The sequence below is a fragment of the Trichosurus vulpecula genome, chromosome 4 (assembly GCF_011100635.1).
Source record: "Trichosurus vulpecula isolate mTriVul1 chromosome 4, mTriVul1.pri, whole genome shotgun sequence".
In the NCBI taxonomy this organism is placed as follows: domain Eukaryota; kingdom Metazoa; phylum Chordata; class Mammalia; order Diprotodontia; family Phalangeridae; genus Trichosurus; species Trichosurus vulpecula.
In genome coordinates, this window is record NC_050576.1 from 145,208,800 (window position 1) to 145,229,304 (window position 20,505).

General features: G+C 40.5%; 1 protein-coding gene across 1 annotated transcript in view; it reads right to left on the reverse strand.

The window, feature by feature from the left end:
• MTR (5-methyltetrahydrofolate-homocysteine methyltransferase) overlaps nt 1–20,505 on the reverse strand; it is a 138,107-nt gene that overhangs the window by 33,349 nt on the left and 84,253 nt on the right. The window contains exons 18-25 of the mRNA XM_036756287.1: nt 18,607–18,723; nt 18,376–18,516; nt 14,486–14,575; nt 12,618–12,770; nt 9,952–10,059; nt 7,055–7,155; nt 2,669–2,736; nt 1,978–2,098 (exon numbers count right to left, since the gene is read on the reverse strand). Coding sequence (XP_036612182.1) covers nt 1,978–2,098; nt 2,669–2,736; nt 7,055–7,155; nt 9,952–10,059; nt 12,618–12,770; nt 14,486–14,575; nt 18,376–18,516; nt 18,607–18,723 — 899 coding nt within the window. The remainder of the gene's footprint in view (nt 1–1,977; nt 2,099–2,668; nt 2,737–7,054; nt 7,156–9,951; nt 10,060–12,617; nt 12,771–14,485; nt 14,576–18,375; nt 18,517–18,606; nt 18,724–20,505) is intronic.

The following is a 20,505-nucleotide window of genomic DNA, read 5'->3' on the forward strand; positions in this document are numbered from 1 at the left end:
CATTATAATTCTAGGACTTGCTGTGATCATGATTCACTGTTGACAACTCTTTGGTGATACTCTCGCCTCTTCTGGCATCTGTGACACTATTCTCCTGGCTCTCCTACTACTCCTATGAGCAATCTCATTTTCTAACCCTAGCTCATCTACTACTTTGTTTAGTTCTCTGCCTCCTCCCACCTCTTCAATGTGAGTATCCCTCCCCCTACCCAAGCCGGTTCTCTTTTCTTCTCCTTATATACACTCTCATGCTGGTGATACCATCAACACATCTAGGCAGTCTATTCCCACATCTATGGCCCTGTCTTTTATCCTGAGTCCAATCCTGCTATTTCCAAACACCAGAGCCAGGGCAGCTCTACTTGGGCGTCTGGCTGGTCACTCAAACTATGCAAAACTAAATCCACCATCAACTTTCCTCATCCCTAACTTCACTCCTCCTTCTGGCTTTCCTGTTTCCCTCATAACCAATCCACTGCCCCTCCGTCCATTCTTTCTCGAAGTACTCTCTAGCATGTGGCTAATCCTACAACAAGAATTTTGGCTCAGGCTTCATAACCCATTATGTGGACTACTGCAACAGCCCTCTGAACTAGTTACTCTGTCTGTAGTCTCCATCTGCTCTCTCCAATTGATCCTATGCATTGCTGCCAGGCTCATTTTCCTCAAGCACAAGATCTGATCCAATTCCCACTTAAAATCCTTGAGCCACCTCCTAATGCATAAAGAACAAAATACAAATTACTTAGCATGGTATTCAAACTCCTCAAAGATGGGGTAGACCCTATATTTCTAGCATTAGCTCCTACTCCTTCCTTATATGCCTACCTTACTTTGCACTGACCCCATGCAGATACACTGAACCACTCGGCATTCCTGAAACAAACCTGCATTTTCCTTCCTTCACACTTTTATCCATGCCATTCCCACTGCCTAGAATGCCTTCCTCCCCATCTCTGCTTATCAAAATCATACTAATTCTTCAAACCTTTACTCAAATGTGTTCTTTTCCCTGATCCCTTCAGTCAGAAAAGATCTCTTTCTCTCTCCCTTCCATCTCCCCCGCCACCTCTCTCTCCCTCCTCTATTCCTATACCACTATACTTCCCTTACTACCGACCTTCTTTCTACATCATTATAATTACTTGTGTATGAGTCCTATCTTCCCTACTAGATTATAACCTCCTTGAGGGCAGGGACCATATCCTGTTCATCTCTTTAAACATTCATACTACTTAGCACATTACAGTCATATGGTATGGGCAACGAGAGCTGGAGATGGAGTCAAAAGACCTATATTCAAATCCTGATTCTGCCACTTATTGCCTGGGTGACTGTGGGGAAGTCACTTAACTGCCCTGGGCAACAATTTCTTTATCTGTCAAACAAAGAGGTTAGAAAACAGCAAAGGCTCTTAACCCGGGTCAAGACTCTTATCCATGAACTTGGATAAGGGAAAAAATACATCTTTGTTTTCACTAACCTGTAACTGAAATTTAGCATGTTCTTCAATTATAAAATTTTTTTTAAAATTTATTTGGAGAAAGTTATCACCAGACTCCCAAATTGGGCCATGACACAAGAAAGGTTAAACCTCCCTGGACTAGATGAACATAGAAGTCCCTTCCAGCTCCAAATCGAATATCCTAATTACGTAATCAACAGAGCTTAAACTGAGTTTTAATTTAACAAACAGAGTCAAGGACTCTAACGCTCATCTCAGAGATGTATTAAGAACAAGGAGTCCCAGGAAAGAAGAAAAACAGTTTTTCTCCAAGAACAGAAAAACAACGCAACCTAGAAATTCACTAGAGTTCTCAGTGTTCTAGTCTCAAAGCCAAGAAAGGGCAGTTCCTTATGTATACAACTAACGAATCCATACACACTCTAAGAAGTTGCCCCTAGTTTTCCCTTGTGCTTTCAAACAGGCACTTAAGAACACTTTAATGAACATCATTCTTCCTTTATCTGACTTACTTGGAAGTGGTTGCTCCTCCGATCAACAAAGGAATCTTTATATCTAATCTCTCCATTTCCTTGGCAACAAAAATCATTTCATCCAGAGAGGGAGTGATGAGTCCCGACAGGCCAATTATATCTATTTTAAAAAGGGGAGGGGTGAAACAGAAGGAAAGGACCATATTATAAACCATTTTCTAATCAAATCCACTAGACCCAACAAGAAATTTGTATAGTAGATGAAAAGATCATCCTAGGAAGTTTTTCTAAAAGGCAAATTTTCACCACTTTTTGATTTCGGTTGCTAATGCAACCTGAGATTTAAAACTATTACAGCATACATCATTTTGGGCAACCATCCAATAACATATAGGCCTAGTTCATGATTCTACAGATATGAAAGTACTTAATCAAAATTATACACAACCAAAGTATGCTATAGCACACTTAAACTAGAAAGGTTTCCATCCTCCCAGGACCTTCGTCTTAAACAGGTTCCACTGAATCTTAACCTGCTTTCCGAAGCTCCACCTCCCAAATGCAATAAAACTCACTACCACCTGGGATAGTCCCACCAGATAATGAGTTTTTTAACTGTTTCTCCTGTAAATCCCCCATGGATCACACATCTGGAAGAACATTACCATTCACTGACAGGTGAACAGTCATTTAGCAAACAGGCCTGAAAGTACTGACAGTTGTTCCATACCTGCTTTGTTGTCAACGGCAGCTTTCAATATCTTATCACAGGGAGTCATGACTCCTAAATCAATAACCCTATGGCAGAAAAATAAGATTTGAAAAAATTAATGAGAAAATGTTGGTGACAAAAGCGAAGCTAACATTTTTAATTGGACCCATGAAGCAGTGCTGTGTTATAAGTAGGCATGCCTCTGGAAGATCCTGGGATACAAGAGAGTTTGAAGAGGGGCAGGATCCATTCCTAAGCTCTACGACTGAATAGCTTAAGGCCAAAAGATTCACGAAGGAATCCTCATTCTAAGAAGCCCTTTCCTGGAGGTCAGTGTAAGGAATAGGGAATCTCCAATCCGGCCTAACATTTGATTTACTGCTGTTCTCTTTATTTCTAATCAGAAATCTTGGGTCATTATTTTTGTAACCCAATTTTATAAGCTGTTTGTTGAACATATTTATAAAACCAGAACATGTATTTTAAATTCTTTGGTAAAATGGTTTCATATAATTTTAAAACTGAGGAAGGTAACCTGAATTTTTCCCCCTGAAATCCACTAAAGATAAAATCTGGGATAATTTCAAAGTACTGATACTATATTGAACCTTTTCAGTACCTATAGAACATTCAGATTCTAATAATCAAGTATGAGTGAGCACAAAAGCAGTGATCGGGCACTATATAAGCATTTTTGGTGCTATTAATAAAACTTTGGTTATGTAAATTCTTGGTTCGACAATGAAGATTGACACAGGAAGGGAGATGACAGAAAGCAGAAGAGAGGGGCAGCTAGGTGATGTGATAGATAGAGCACTGGCCCTGGAGTCAGGAGGATCTGAGTTCAAATCTGGCCTCAAATACTTATCAGCTGTGTGACCCTGGGCAAGTCACTTAACCATGACGGACTCCAAAAAAAAAAAAAAAAAGAAAGAAAGAAAACAGACAAAAGAGAGAGGAAGAGGGAAAAGGAGTGGAGGAGATTAGGGGAGGGGAAAGGGGCAAGAGGGAAGAAGGGAGGGAGAAGAGAGAGAAGAAGGGAGGGAGAAGAGGGGGAAGGAGGGAGGGAGAGAGAGAGAAGGGGAGGAAGGGATGAGAGGGAAAAGAGGGAAGGAGGACGATGTGGGGAGAAGGGGGAGTAGAGAGGGAGAAAAGGGAGAGGATGGAGAGAGAGGAGGTGGGGAGACAGGGAGAGGAGAGGAAGGGAGGAGGGAGAGATTTTCTAGTCCCCAAAGTCATTTTCTTAAATCCCTTCTCCCCAACTACTCTCCCCTTTCTCATGTTCCCTCCTTGAGCATAGAGACCGTTCCACTGTCTATATCTGTACATCATGGCCTAGCACCATGACTGATACAGAGCAGGCACTTGACTTCTCCTCCCCTCTCTCATCTTTAACTAACATCTCTTTTCAATGTTCCCTTCCTCCCCCACGCAGCCATCCTCATATTCTTTAGTTTCTTCTTCCCCTGAACTCAATCTCTCATTTGGCTACATGAAGACAAAAGTAAATATAAGAAAAATCAAAATAAAATGTGAAAAATTGTAACCAAAAAAAAAAACTTCACATTCACAGATTTAAAGCTGGAAGAATACCTAGAGGCCATCTAGTTGAACACCTCATTTTACAAATGAGGGAACTGAGGCCCTGGAGCCTTGCCCAACATTACAAAGATGGTAAGCATCAGAGGTGGTGTAAAAAAATGTCATTTTAAAATTTATCCTTTAGAAATCACCAGGAAGTTTCAGGTTCCTTTTTAATTCAGAAGATATATCACTGAGCTAAACTCTCAAGTAACAGCCACAGATATTTCTTGAGTGCCCATGTATAAAGCATCATATAAAGTCTGTACAAGGCACAGATGGAACATGATGGACCACGTTTAAATATCACTGAACACAGATAGAGTAGGATACATTCCTAAGATAATGGGTAGATGTGGGTTACTTTCCTCCAAATCCCTATTATGAGGTCCAAAATTTGCTGTGCTTGACTTTAATTCTACAGTTTCACAAGTTAATAGGCTGCCTTTTCCTACTTTTTCCTGCTTCTGAAATGTAGGTGTGCTGCTACCAGGATGCAGTGTGACTCAACCATGAGGTCCAAATAATTAATAAACCATGAGCCACTGGGCAAAGTGGATTAAGGTAGGAGACAGGTCTTCCTGCCTTTTAAGATGGAAAATCTAAAGGTTCCACCTCAAAGTTTTCTCTATAACAGGGATAAAGACAAAAATCTCAGTATGTAGAAAATAGAGAAATTTTTCATGCAGAATGTACTAGTCAAAACTCTGGTTTTGATTGGTAAATTGGTAACTCACTACCACCATTAATATTTTGTACTTTTAAAAGAGAGGGGGATACTCTGGAAAGTGTCATTTTTTCAAAGACCTTCATAAAGGAAAAAAAACTACTCCCAGCTTGATCTTTTCAACTATCTACTGACTAATCTTAGCAATGACCAAATGCAACAGGACAGGATCTCAAGCATATGTATCTGGTGAGTTAATTACAATCCTCAAAGCCCCAGTTTCATTGGAATTAGCGACAAGAGAAGAACGGTAACAGAAATCAAAAGCGATAGGGCACTGAGAAGCAGCATTCTCCAAAGGGATTTGGCCATAGAACACTTTACCCCTAAAGTCAGAGGGATATATCCAGTATAGCTAAGAGGGTATTATAACAAATGCCCCTGGCCTTCCCAATGGCTTCACTGTGTTTTACATTCACTGTGATGAGCACAATATTAGAAATTATGGTCCTATGTTTAGGACTTAGTGTTGAGCTGAGCTGGTGCTCTGTCTCATCACAGTAAAAGAACACACGGAAAAGAAATTATGAGTGTAAGGTCAAAGCTCAGTGTTGTTTTTATTTGCATTTCTCTTAGTGAAGGTAACTGGAAGTATTCTTTCAAATGGTTGCTTATAGCTTGCAATTCTTCTTTTGAAAAATGTTTCTTCCTATGCAGGGACTGTCTTTTGCCTTTCTTTGAAGCCCCTATGTTTAGTACAGTTCCCAGAACAAAGTAGGCAATTCATAAATGCTTATTGACTAACTGACCACTCTTCTACTGGGGAATGGCTTTTGGTCTTACATATTTCTGTCAGTTGTCTACATATCTTAGATAGCAAACCTTCATCAGCGATGGCCTGATACAAAAGTTTTCTTCCCAGTCAACCACTTATATTCTTATCCCTGAAGTGTTCATTTTGTTTATGAAAAAGTTTTTCAATTTCATGTAACCAAAATCAGTTATTTTATAAAAAAAAAAGAACTAAAAATTATAAAAAACCAACTGTGCTCTCTATAACTACAGTATAAACAAAATAAAAGTACCTGATTGAGATTTACCCCTGGGTAGAAAGGAACCCAAGAACACAATTAATTATACTAGATTATTCATTATAAAGAATCCATTGTAATCAGATTAACCCTAAGGCACTGTCATTACAAGCCATCTATTAGATTTTAAAAAGCATTCTGTTATGGATGAATCCTCTTTATCATGGCATTTATTACAATGTGACTTCACCTTGTATATGTCAGTCCAAAAAAATTAGCCTCATCATCATAAACTTTTAAAAGCATTTAATTGTATGTGCTACTATAGAGTCACTGTACAAAGACAATTACAGTCTTCCCATCTAAATGTAACCCTTTTTAAAACTGACAAATACAGGACTGAAATTCAATATAGCCTCATGGAAACTTAGCTGCAAAATTTTATAAATCTGGTGGGGGAAAAGGAAGAGGATGTATGAAACAATCAACTGTGGAAGCCTTTGGAACTCTGATCAACACAATAACGAACCACAACTCCAAAGAATTCATGATGGAACATGCTATCCATCTCCACATAGAGAGCTGATGGCCTTACAGGGCAAATCCAAGCATGTGTTGTACTGTATTCCTTCTCTTCCTCCCCACTCTCTCTCCCTCCTTCCTGTCCTCTCTTTCTTTCAACATGACTTCAACAGAAATTTGTTTTGCCATGAGTATACATATTGATAATGGAATTTGCTTTTCTTGCCTGGGTTGAGGGGGAGGAAAGGTAAAGGAGAGAATTTAGAGAATTTAGAACTGAAAATAAAATGTTTAAAAATCCTATTCATAAATTTTAAAAAGGCACCTATAGTCATTGGGGTGAAAGAAACAGATGAGTACCTACCTATATTACTTGCCATTTCATTCTGACCACCCCTATGCTCCCTTACACACTGACAAAAATCTCTTGAATCTTTAAACTATTTAAGTTCCTTGAGGGCAGGGACTGTCTTTTGCCTCTTTTTGCAGCCCCAATACTTAGCACAGCACCTGGGACACAGCAGGTGCTTTATAAATGTTTATTGATTGAATGACTATTTAAACAGGAAAAGATTCTAAGATATGGATCCTTAAAACTCTTACCTGAAATTATTACAGCCCAGAACTACACCTACAATGTTCTTGCCTATGTCATGCACGTCGCCTTTGACAGTCGCCAACACAATGGTGCCTTGGTAAGGGTCCTGCAGGTGTAAATGAAGCAAGTGGGTATTTTATTGTGAAGAGCTTGGAACAGATCAGGCATTTTAGTCAAACGTGAAGATAGAAATGTATTTAATACAATGGTAAAACAAAGAGACTCATTGATGAAGAAAAAGGAGCCTAGATATCCTGACACAAAGAAAGTCCAGGACCATATCAACTCTAAGCTGACAGCTAAAGATGGAACTGATCAGAGATCTCTCCCTAGTCCATTAACATACCTGATTAGACTGTAAGGTCACAGTCATGAGTTCAACCATCATGGAAACCAGCTGAGTTCAGAGAGAAATCACTGTTCCACACCTAGCAACTGTATCTACAAACCCCAAACAAAGCAGTGTCTCACAGAGCAAATAGCTAGGTCACACTCTGGATAGAGTGCTAGAACAGGAGTCACAAAGATCCAAGTTTAAATCTAGCCTTAGACACTTACTAGCTGTGTGACCCTGAGCAAGTCACTTAATATCTGTCTGCTTCAGTTTCCCCTGTAAAGCAGGAATCATAATAGCAACTGCCTCATGGGATTAAATGAGATGACAACTGTAAAGTATTTTACAATACTTACAAGTGCAATGCAAACGTTAGCTAGCCAAGAGGTGGTAGTGGTAGCAAGAATAGGAGTAGGAGCAGTAATGGGTGGTGGTGGTGGTAGTAGTAATATTGAGTGCCCAGCCTGGACCTCAAATAGGTGCACTATTGGTGACAAAGAAGTAAGGACAAGAGGGTGTGGGAAACAGCTCAATGAAACCTATCCACATGAACAAAAAAGCAATCTAAGACTCAAATGAACTGGTACAGAGGAAAGGTAAACAGAGTGTGGAGGGTAATACAGAAAATGACTGAGACCGTGTAAATCAAAGTAGCACTAAGATAAATCAAACGATAAGCACCTATAACGACCAATCGTGGTCCCTGAGAAGAAATGAGGAAGTGCCCCCTCCTTTCCTTAAAGAAGCAGAGGACTACAGGTGCAGAATACTGCATATAGGTCCTGTGTTCTGCTTAAATGATTTTCTTTGTTACAAAGGAAAGCTCTTATCTATCATGAACAGGGAATCTAGAAGTGACAAAGACGTAGAAACTTTTAAGTTATCATTAAAGCACAAATTTAAGTCCTATTGATACTGAAAAGCAGAGGCGCATGATGGAAATAGCAGTGGTCAAAGAATGAGAGGACCTAAATTCTTGTCCTGACAACACTATTTCTTTGTTTACCTCTCCTTTCATCTGTAAAGTAGGTATACTACCAACTGCCCATCTATCTCATCCATAAGTCACCAAGATAAAATGAGACTGCATGTGGAACCATGTGTGAATTATTAAATGGTACATAAAGGAGCAACCTTATTGTGGCAGTAATTATTGCCAGCAAAAGGACAAGCGCTGTCTACCATGATTAGGTGGGGCTGCCTACTTTGTACAAAACTACGTGATAATAGGGTTCTTAGGGTTCTAAGTCCTAAGGACCAGAACCATCTGTATTTCATAGGGAGCTCACCAAGCTAACCAAACTAGAGAACTCTGGGTGGACAGAAGAAAGTAGAGTCAGAGGGCTTATAGTCAGGCTCAACATCTGGTCAAACAAGAATAAATGATTTGCCCATTACCACTCTTCTCCACCTCCCCCCCACAAAAAAACTCCACTAAGTATTTGTATAGGGGCCAATTATCAATAACAAATACTGATAGAAAACATTATACTATGGCCGTCTTCCTGCCACGTGCCATGCTATACTCTGCCTCTGCCTAGCCACGAGGCTTCTTTGCACCTGCTTGGTGAGAGCTCCCTCTCTATCTAAGGGCCCCTAAGCTCACTATGATGTACTCTGGCTATCTTCCTGGTCTCCTCTGACTTCACCAGCTTCTACCTCTCACTCTGATAAAAGATCATGGGGTCAATACCACCGTTCTCCACTCAACTCTCCTGTGACTTTCCAACCCAAAATACCCATCACTGGCCACCACTCTTCTATAATGTCCCCCATTCAAACGTATGCTCCTTAAGAATCAGCCTGTTTTTGTATTTGCACCCCCCACACTTACCACAGTCCCTGAAACAAAATAGGCACTTAATACATGCTCTTTCCATTCCCTCATTCAATCGCTTTCATCTAGAAATCATGGGTTTTCATCGGAAGAATAACCCCAAGCTGGGGATTGTATAACACCAAGTTCAAAAGAGCACACACTTAAGGATATTCTAATACTTGAAAATCAGAAGGAAGGAAACCCAGCATTTATTAAGCACCTACTAAGTGCCAAACACTGTCTTTGTTAGATGCCCACAACCAACCTGGGAGATTGGTGGTGGTGGTGTTGTTATCACTCCCATTTTACAGAGGAGGAAGCACAGAGGTAAAGAGAAGTCTAATTGACTTGCCCAGGGTCACAGGGCTAATTAAGTGCCTGAGGGGAAGGGAGTGAGCATTACTGAGTGCCTGGCATTGCGCTAAGCATTTTACAGTATTATCTTATTTGATTCTCAAAACAACCCAGGGAGGCAGGTGCTATTATTATCCCCATTTTACAACTGAGAAAAACGAGGTGGGCAGAGGTTAAGTGACTCGCCCAGGATCACGCAGGTTGAGTGTCTTCCTAGTTCTGGGTCCAGCACCCTATCCGGCTGCCTCTAAAGGGATTCTCTACTATTGCCTCTGCACTTCATCCCAGACACACGACCTCAGCAAAGTCCAAAGGCAGCATCACCAGTCCCCAACCCAACAGGCTGTCTTCCAGGTCAACCCCCCAAAGAGTCACCCACCCATACAATGACTTGCCTCTTCTTCCACAGTTCCAGTAAGAGCCCTTTTTTCCTCTCTTTCTTTTTCCATGAAAGGAATAAGGTAGCCAACTGCCTTCTTCATGACCCGGGCTGACTTTATTACCTGGAAAGGCAAAAATAATCAGGTAATTACCAATCCATTTGTTTTGTGGAAATTCTTTGGCATAAAATAGCTAGTATTTTCATAGCACTTTACAGTTATTATCTCAACTTATCCTCAAAACGACTCTGGAAAGGAGGTATTGTTATTACTAAAGATGAGGAAACTGAGGCTGAAAGAGTCTGAATGACCCATCAAAGGTAGCACAGCTAGCAAGTGCTTGAGGCGGGTCCTCTGACTCCAAGCCCAGTGCTCCATCCATCTGAACAATCACTGGACACGACAATGAGCTCCCACTACAGAGAGAGACCAAGGGACAGTCAAACACAGGAGGACACAGAGCTGAAAGCCACGAGTGGTCTTAACCTCCCCATGGTGACTCATGCTGTTCTCTTTCTCTCTTCTCTTCATCTACCCAAATCCCATCCATCCTCCGAGAGTTATTAGCTCAAGCATCATTTGGTACAACTTTCCCAGACAACCCTAGGCCCTAAGGACATATCTTCTGAATTCTGTTCTTCCTCCTCCATTCTCACGTGCAGATTCCCTTGACTTCCTTCAATCAGTTCAAATGCTTCCTCCTACATGAAGCCTTCCCTGACTTCAGTTATTACTATTTACTCCCTCTTGAACTCAAATAGAAACGGGGCGGAAAAGCATTAAACCATACATAAGGATCCTTGCAGACCACATACTGACTTAGTTTTAAATTTTATATTATCTATCTTATTGCAGTTTTACTTTGTTCAACATTTCCCAAATATATTTCAGTATGGTTCAGGCCACATTTGGGAGTGTTGTGGGCCATGCATTGGACACCTCTGCTCTAGGTCATTCCAAATTATAAGTTGTAGACAAAATGCCAACTTACATTGGTAAAGGGCAATTCTACATCCAGGAATTCTATATTCTTATGAAATCATAGGTCCAGTGCCTGTTCTCTATCCTATACTTTGTATTCATTTACTCTTGCACATGGTGTATCTCCTTGAAGGCAAGGAAAATTTTATCTTTGTATCTTTAGTCAGTCAGGAAGCACCCATTATGCACCCATAGGCACTACGCTAAGCACTGGGGTTACAAAGAAAGGCAAAAGACAGCTCCTGCTCTCAAGGAGCTCACAGTATAGTGGGAGAGAAAACATGCAAATGACTATGTACAAACAAGCTATAGACAGGATAAACTGGAAACAATCAACCTCAGAATTAAGACGGATTAGGAAAAGTTTCCTATAAAAAAGTGAGGTTTTAGCTGGGACCTGAAGGAAGCCCGAGAAGCCAGGAGGACCTTAATAGTTCCTAAACGTTTGTTGAAGTGAGTTAAGTATCATTTACTAGGCAATCGATCATGCCCTTTTTTGTGACATCTTTTCCACTGATAGTTTAATTTTTTGTGCATCTGTTCCTGGTCTCCTCAACTGAAACTGGGCAAAAGCATGTCTTCTACTTCTTGGTATGCCCCCAAGCACTTAGCACAGGGCCTGCAGGGCCTCAATGAATACTAAGTGATTCTATGCCCACCTCTGCAGTTGCTGTAAATTAAGCCCAAGATTACTGCTATCCATAAAAAATAAGTAAAAATAAAAATAAATTAATGCATTCCAGTTCTAATGGAGTCTATTTATTTTAAATAGATCATCCTGAGATGTCAGCATCAGTAGACCAAAATAGACATCTTTACTTCTGAGCAAGTATTAAAAGGAGATTTGAGACTTTGTTTTCTTTGTCTTTGGGGGTGAAGAGGATTTGGGTACAAATTAAAGATTACGCTCAGATGACCTTTGAGCTCCAATCTTACAAAAGGTAGATTTTCTATTCTAGGCACTCCTTACTTGGGGGTGGGGTGGGATGCAAAGAAGAGAGGAGGAAGGACGGAATATCTTTAATTCCCTGAGCTCCCAATTTAACCTAAACCCTGGGAAATAACAAATGCTGCTTTTACACAGCCTAATACCTAGAATGCACACCCTCCTTATCTCTACCTGTCAGAATCCCTTGTTTCCTTCAAAGCTCAGATCAAAAACCACCACCCACATGAGGCTTCTTCTCATCCACCAAACCTCTAACATACAAAACAAATTTGTTCTGTAAAATTTGGATTCAGTCAAAAGGCCACACTTATGGATCTAGAAGGCTAACATGTGGCCTCAAGGCTGCAGGTTCCCCACCCCTGCTAGTGTCTTCCCTGCATGCCCTTACAAAAATTTGCCTTATATTTATTTTGTATATATTCTCAATGCATAAAAATATAGGTATTTAGACATGCGTACACACAAATATACGCGTGCGCGCGCACACACACTCACACACACACACAATTATACATGTCTCTCTTAAAATACGGTTAAGCTCCCTGTGGGGAGAGATGCTTTCATTTTGGTCTTTCTATCTCAAATGCATATCACAGCACCACACACAGTAGGTCCCTAACAGAGGCTTGATTATTTCAATGAAGTTGTTCCAGATTAACTATTGGTCCTAACACAAAGAAACGGAACCAATGTAAAGATTTCTCCCGACCTCTGCCCGCACCTCCACTTCCACCCCGATTCTTTTGCCAACCTGAGGAAGAAACATCTTTCCAGCCCCAAAGAGGTCACCAACTACTTTCATGCCATTCATTAGCGGCCCTTCAATTATGTTCAGTGGTCGGGGATATTTGTCCTTGTTGATTCTTGCTTCCTCGGTATCCTCTACAACATACTTTTCAATGCCCTGAAAGAAGAAAAACAATGCTTTAAAAACACTGACTATTGGAAATCAAAGTTCGACAGAGTTTTAACAATCGTATTTGAAAACTCAGTTCTATCACAGGCTTTCTCAAGACTTAAGAGTAAATACCAAAATACAAATTCTAAGCAAAAACAACAAACAAAGCCTGCTTTGTCTTCTAGTAGTAGCCTTAAAGACTTTAAATTTCTGATATGTCTTATGTGACGGAGCTTTCCCACCAAAATCTCATATGTGGGTTAACCGAGAGGGTTTAAGGCACTAAGGGCAGATAGTAAGGTGCAAAGCACACTGCCAGGCCCAAAGCTCCCAGATGAAAAGCAGGCAAAACACAAGACTTCTAGTGTAGGAATAAGAGGGAAAGCAGGACATAATCAACAAAAACCAGGACTAGGAGAGGAAGAGACAAGCTTTCTGGTCTAGTCTAACTACATGTGTGTCCTTGGGCAAGTCTGTGCATACTGGTTTACTTGCCTATGGAAATGGAAGTATGATAATATTAAACAACAAACATTTATTAAGTGCCTACTACATGCCAGGCACTGTGCTAAGCCTGGGGATATAAGAAGAAGAAAACACAGTCCCAGCCCTCAAGGAGCTTACAGTCCAAATCTGGGAACAACATGCAAACAAATATATACAAAGCAAGTTATATACAGGATAAACAGGAGATGATTAACAGAGAGAAGGCAAGAGGGGTTGGGGAAAGCATCCTGAGGGAGGTGGGATTTTAGTTGGAACTTAAAGTCCAGAGAAGTCAGTAGGTGAAGTTGAGGAGGGCAATCATTTCAGGCATGAGGGACAGCCAGAAAAACTATCAGGAGCCAAGAGATGAAGGGTCTTATTCCTGAAAGAGCTGGTATCATGGGATCAAAGAGTACTAGGCATGGAGTAGAGTGTAAAGAGACTGGAAAGCCAGGAGAGGACTAGATTATGAATGGCTTTGAACACCAAACAGAGCAGTCTCTATTTGATCCTGGAGACAACAGGGAGTCACTAGAGTCTACTGAATAGGGGAGTGACATGGCTGGACCTGCACTTCAGGAAAATCACTTTGGTGATTTGGTGGAGGATGGACTGAAGTGGGGGGTGATTTGAGGTAGGCAGACCCAAGAGCAGGATATTGGAATAATCCAGGAATGAGGTGATGAGGGCCTGCACTAGAGTGGGGGCAGTGTCAGAGGAGAGGAGTGGGCATATTTGAGACTTGTTACAGAGCGGCCCTTAGGCCTTGGCAACAGATTGGACATGGGGGGATGTAAGGGGTGGGATGGTGTTACTCTCTACAGTTAATAGAGAAATATGGAGGTGAGGAGGGTTTTAAAGGAAAGATAATGGGACCCATTTTGGACACATTTAATTAAAGATGTCTACTAGATATCCAGTTTGACATGTCTGAAAGGCAAAAATGAGCCACCAGATACAGTCACAGCCCCTTGCACAAATTAAGTGTTGAACAAAAATTTGTGAATTTCCCGATGGATTCCTTGTATTAGCTCCTTTTTCTTGAACACCAAGAGACCCTGCCACCAATGATCATACAAATGAGCAGACCACGATTACACATGGTGTGTCCTCAAAGTCTGAGGGTGGGTCACCCATTAAAGCTAAAAACTGCCCTCAGACTTCTGGAACGTCCTATGCATGAGCACTCTCTCTGCTTCCTTCCAACTCAGTGATGTTCTGTTCTCCTAACATACCTTAACGAGGGCATACTCCAGTCTTTGCTCGACAGGGTCATTCCGCCACTCATCTGTCTGGATGGCTTTCTTCCCTCCTTGGCCATAAGTCTGAAATGAAGACAAAAAGTAGGTAAGGTCATTATCAACTCAACAAGATCGGAGGCTAGAACCTTCAGTTTAGTAGTGCATCTTCCATAGACACACACAGTCCTCTTTTTTTATTCTTTATTTTGTATTCTGAAATGTTCAGGTTTCTTGTGCTAACAAAAAAGAATATTTTTTTAAAAAGAAAATGAATCTAGCAAAAGTGTCTCAACTGGGTAGATGCTTGATGTAGGGAGGCCATCATAGGCATGAGGTGAAAAAAGAATGAATTGTGTGCTTGGTTGGGGGAAAGAGGAAGCCTGCTGAGCATGAAACACAAGGGTTGGTTGGATAAGCAATGACATTAAGATTTACAGGATTTGATCCGTAACGGAAAAGAGGAAGGGAGGCATGAAGAGCATATCAACATTTCAAGGCAGGGGGCAGGTCTACTAACCTCACCTGAATATCACACCTTAGCTGCTACTTCAATTATTCCCATATGTAATCTTATCACCCCAAATTCTATGGTAACCTAGGAGTGCGTTTGGATATTTTCTTCCTAATTAATAAAATTACAACCTCTTTCTCACTATTTCATCAAATGGCTCAAACTATACCCTAGTTTAACAAATGTTATTTAATAAACTATAGAAACTTCCCTTCCTAAAACTAAATACTCATATTTCTATTCAATCTCTTAATCTCCGATAATTCAATATTGAAATTACTGAATATAAAATTTATTAACCATGAAATCAGTAATGAAACAGACATAATTACTTAAAAATATTTTAACTGTGTGAAAGGTCACAATAAAGCCACAATAAAGAGATCACTTCTGAGGAGTTCTGCATCCTTCAATTTAGTCAAAATTATTAAACAGTCAAAACTATTAAAATCTCAAGGATCTTCCTATTTCTCTTCCAAATAATTAAATTCACTCTCACAGGAAAAAAGCTATACTAGTTCTTTTTCCTTATCTCTTTGTAAATCTAGAATGCACTGTAAATGCTTTGGAGAGTACTCTCCCAAATTATCTTGATTTTAACTATTTTGTTTATATTTACATTTATCCACTTCACATTCATGCTCTCCATGCTTATATATGTACTTGTTGTCTCCCCCATTAGACTCTTAAGCTCTTGTGAGTAGGGATTGTTTCATTCTTTGTACATTTATTCCCAATGCTGGCACATAGCAGGCACTTAATTAATAAAATACTTGTTGACTGATGGATTCTGAACCCTGAGGCCAACACTTTATCCACTGCATGATTCTGCCTCTCCAATGCTGGATACTAGAGCATTTGATTACCACAGAGTTTCCTCCTCATCAGCCTGGGTCCTGACATTGTCTCGGGACCACTTTAAATCTTTTGCAATACAGTTTAATGCTAATTAAAGCAAGGATCTACAGGACCTTGGAGGATGGAACACAGGACTCTTCTCAGTGTTTACAACAATGAACCAGGCAGGAGACATGAGCAGCAGGGCCAGTATTTAGATGAGTTCATTTTGAAAGGAGATAATCATTCCCTCAAGGGAGCAGGGGAAAAAATCCCAATGACTTTCATTTGCTTTACTACATTCCCACTTTTCATGCTCCATTTGCACTTAATGCCTCCTAAAGAAATGCTACTTAGCCAGTGGCTCCCAGGGGTTGTTAAAATATGTCTGTTTGCGTTATTAAGTCCCATAACATTAATAGAAGTCACCCTGAATGTAGAGGAGCTACTTCACAGTGATCTTGATGGCACAGAACAAGCCACCATAGTTCCATGAGAAAGAACAAGGCCATTTCTCTTATGATGGATGGCAGCTCTTGGAATGTCTATTAGGGTCCCTTCAACTCTGCCTGCACCTCCGGAAACTAAATCTCCTGACAGCTCATCAAGATACAAGGGAAAGAGAACTGGTAAACAACAGCCTAAAACTGAAATGAGGAAAGGGGGTGGGGGAGAACAATACCACATACCTTTAATAATTCAGAGAACGGTACTTCAGAAGTTTAAAATAACGCATCTTATACTTGAGGAGTCAGTATGGCACAGTGGATGAACATCATGGAACATCATGGGGGGCGGGGGGGGCAGGGAAGCCGGCAAGGGAATAGAAATCTACTTGTTAACCTTAAAAGGGATAGCAAGTTGTACATAATAGATTTGCAGTTTCGTGTGCAATCATTTTTAATTATACTATGTTATGGAAATGATTATTTCATCCCATACATTAAAAATTAAATTAATTAATTAATTTATTTTTAAAACCCCAGGTTTGAAGGCCACCTTAGTTATGTATTAGCAGTGTGAACCTGGGCAAGTCATTCAACTTCTCTAATGTTCAGTTTCCTCATCAGTAAAATGGGACTGACAGCTAGCCCCCAGCTCACAGGGCTTGTTATAAGGTTCTAATGGATAACATCCCTCTAGACTGTAAGCTCCTTGAAGGCAGGGCCAGCCTTTTGCCTCTTTTTGTATTCCCTGTGTTTAGCACAGTGCACGGCACACAGCAAGTGCTTAATAAATGTTTACTGATATGTGAAATCCTTAAAGAATTATTTATCTTCTGAAATGAAGCGCTATCTCATGCAACAAGGTGGGGTAAGACGGCAACACACAATGTCGAGCCAAGCAGCCTAAACCATCTTCTGGCCTCTGACAGCAGGCTGACGCTGCCTGTTTACCCAGCAAGTTATCAAAAAAAGTCTGACTGAGGATTCCTGCGACTAATAACAGAACGCTGTTTAGTACCTCAGCGTTAATGAAAGCCTTCACACGGTCTTTGCTAGGAAAGCCAGAAGAAAGCCTGGGACCGCCGTGCACAGAGGCAGAAATAGAGTGTGTCAGAAGGAGGGGGAAAAATGTTTCTGCCAAGCTGGTTTTCTCATCCAGCAAACAGACAGAAGCTAAGAAATGGCTACCTATAACTCACAATGACCAAAATGAAGGCGCTCTGGCCTGCAGCCATCGGAGAAAGAACTCAGAGGAAAGTCAATTGCCTACATGATCTGAACTCCAATGAGCTTCCTTCAGTGCAGCGCTCCCTAAGCAGAACTCTAGAAATCCAATTTCTCTTGTTAGTAGGGCTGAAAGAGCAAGATCCCTGTTCCCTCTCTGCAGTCCTCTCGAGTTCCTTTTCTGGGAACCTATTTCCACGTGCCCCAGTCAAAGGGGGAAAGTTACTATGCGTAGTGGGGGGCTGACAAGTGATTGTGGCTTAGGAAACAGTAACAACACTTATACAACCATCTTGCTACTCCTTTATCAGCATCCTCGTCCTTTTTTGTCTCAGTTTAATAGCCTGTAAGCTTCTGTGAAGGAATCCTATTTCTCTAGCTAGGGACCAAAATGTCCCTTTTATTTATACACACACGTACACATTCATATTTTCATTTTCTCTCTCTCCCTCCCTCTCCCTTCCTCTCTCTCTCTCTGACATGAAATGCCTCACTCAGTAGAAAGGGCACTGAGGTCAAATGAAATCAGAGGACTTACTTTCAACTTGCAACCTGGCTACTTTTGTGACCTTGGGGCAAATATATTACCCTCAGCATTGGGCTAAGTGCCTTACAATTATTATCTTACTGGATCACTGGAACAACCCTAGGAGGTAAAGTACTATTACTGTCCCCATTTTACACATGAGGAAACTGGGGCAAGCAGAGGCTAAGTGATTTGCCCAGGGTCAAACAGCTAGAAACTGTCCGAGGCTGGATTTGAATTCAGGTCTCCCTGACACCAGGCCAAGTGCTCCATCTGTCATGCCATAGTTACCTTTGTTGCTCTCCAGAATACTCTCCTCTCCTCTTCTACCTGAAATTACCTGGGCAAAGCGTAACAGCTTCTCTGTTGCCTCTGGGTCCTTATTCCAAATCAGATCCTCACAAAGCTGTAGGAGGTCTTTGTGGATGTCATCATACACTGGGAGGTTTCCTGCATTCACTATTCCCATGTCCATGCCACACTGAGGAGAAGGAAAAGCAGAGTCAGGGTTCCCCGGGATTGCCAAAGTCCATGCTGGCGCTCAACAGGATGACTTGGCTTCATCACATACCTTTATTGCATGGTAAAGAAAAACACTATGCATGGCTTCTCGAATGGCGTCCATCCCTCTGAAGGAGAAGGACAAGTTGGAAAGGCCCCCACTTATTTTGGCTCCAGGTAACGTTTCCTGCCAACAACATGAAGCTTGATAAGGTTTGTCAACTTAACAAGCATAGCATCAAATTAGACATAAGGATTGAACTAAGATTTCACTGGTGAACTCTCAGGTGAGGACACTCATCCTACCAACACAGGGAAGGTCCTTCTCTGAAGTTTACAGTCTTAGAATGGTCTACATTTAGAGGTTAAGTATCTTGCCCAGGGTCACACAGCAGATGTCAGAGGTGGGATTTCAACCCAGCTCTTCCCCACTTTGAAAACAGCCCTCTATTCATGATGCCATGCTGCCTCTCAGAAAAGAAAATCAACATTCCTAATTAGAGCTTCTTAGGACAACAAAGAAACCAATGACAGCCATACCAAAAACATTCGATGTTTCAAAACAACTTTTTCTTACTAAATTGTAGACTCCTTGATGGCACGGAGTTCATCCATCACAGTAACCAGGCACCCTGATAAACACGATGCGTAAATAAAAAAAGTTTCTTTTTTTGTAAAAAAGCTACTAAAAGACCAAAGAAAAATTGGAAAGTTCATTACAAACTCATACTAACACATAATAAAACAGGTGAGAGAGAGAAGGTTCACAAATTCTAAAGTGATGACTCATCAGCAGAGACGGTAAACCAGTGAATTAGGAAATCAAAACCATCCTTTTGCCAGAACCAACTCAGGCCCCCACAAATGTCACTGAACGTTACCAACCACTTTTTCTTTTCTCAAAGGGTCTTCCTTTCACCAGCCGTGACAAGACTATTGCATAATCAGGAAAAATTAGATCCAATCGATTTCAGTGACAATTACTGATGTTGCAGCAGAGGGGATTACAGAACCCATGAAGAAAATAATACTTAGCATTTTACTTTTACAAAAAAAAAAATAAGGAAATATCATCCCCAAATCCCTTACTAGAACGTTTACTTAAAACAATAGGTCCTGCCTTCCTCTTTGCCATCCTTACTTAATGCTATTTTGACCTAAAAGTTAAAACATGAATCAGAAGGAAGAGATCTTTTTTCAGATGTGAACCCCTGTTTAGCAGGAAACGTTACAAAAGAAAGGCAAGTCTTCCCTGTATTTATCATAAAGCCTGCATCTCTGTAACCCAGTTCACTCTTTATCCTCATTCAATCTGATATAGCTATAAGAGAGGCAGCAAAGGAATTTCTCTTGATTCAAAAAAAGACAATTTCTAGCTTTAGTAAAGTAACAGGATAATAAATGCACACAAGTCATCAGCACTTCTGTATACTGCTAAGAAAAATCAGGAGTAAATGACAAAAAGTGAAATTCTATTCAAAATAATTAAGAAAGGTATAAAATACCTGAGTTAACCTACAAAGGCAAACTCAATAATACAACTAAAAAACTCTGCAGAAGCTTGAACAATTGGACACATGCTCATTGTTCATTGTTGGGCCACACCAATATAATAAAAATGATATATTATCTAAATTAATTTTCAGATTTACGTCAACCAGGCCATCAAAGAATTACATAACTAGCTAAAATAAAATTCACTTTTAGAGAAATAAAAACATCTATAATTTCAAGAGAAATGATGAAAAAAGTAAGAATGAAGCGGATCTAGCTTTATCAGTCCTCAAACTATATTATAAAGTAGTCATCATTTGGGTACTGATTAAAAGAATGGAAAAGAAGATGAGCAGAACAAACAAGCAGTCACTAAGTCAACTCAATAAGCAAGATGCAAAAGGAAATTAATTCAAAAGCCCAGCATTTGAATAAAAATTAAGAATACAAACTACCGGAAAAAGGATGCCCTGCT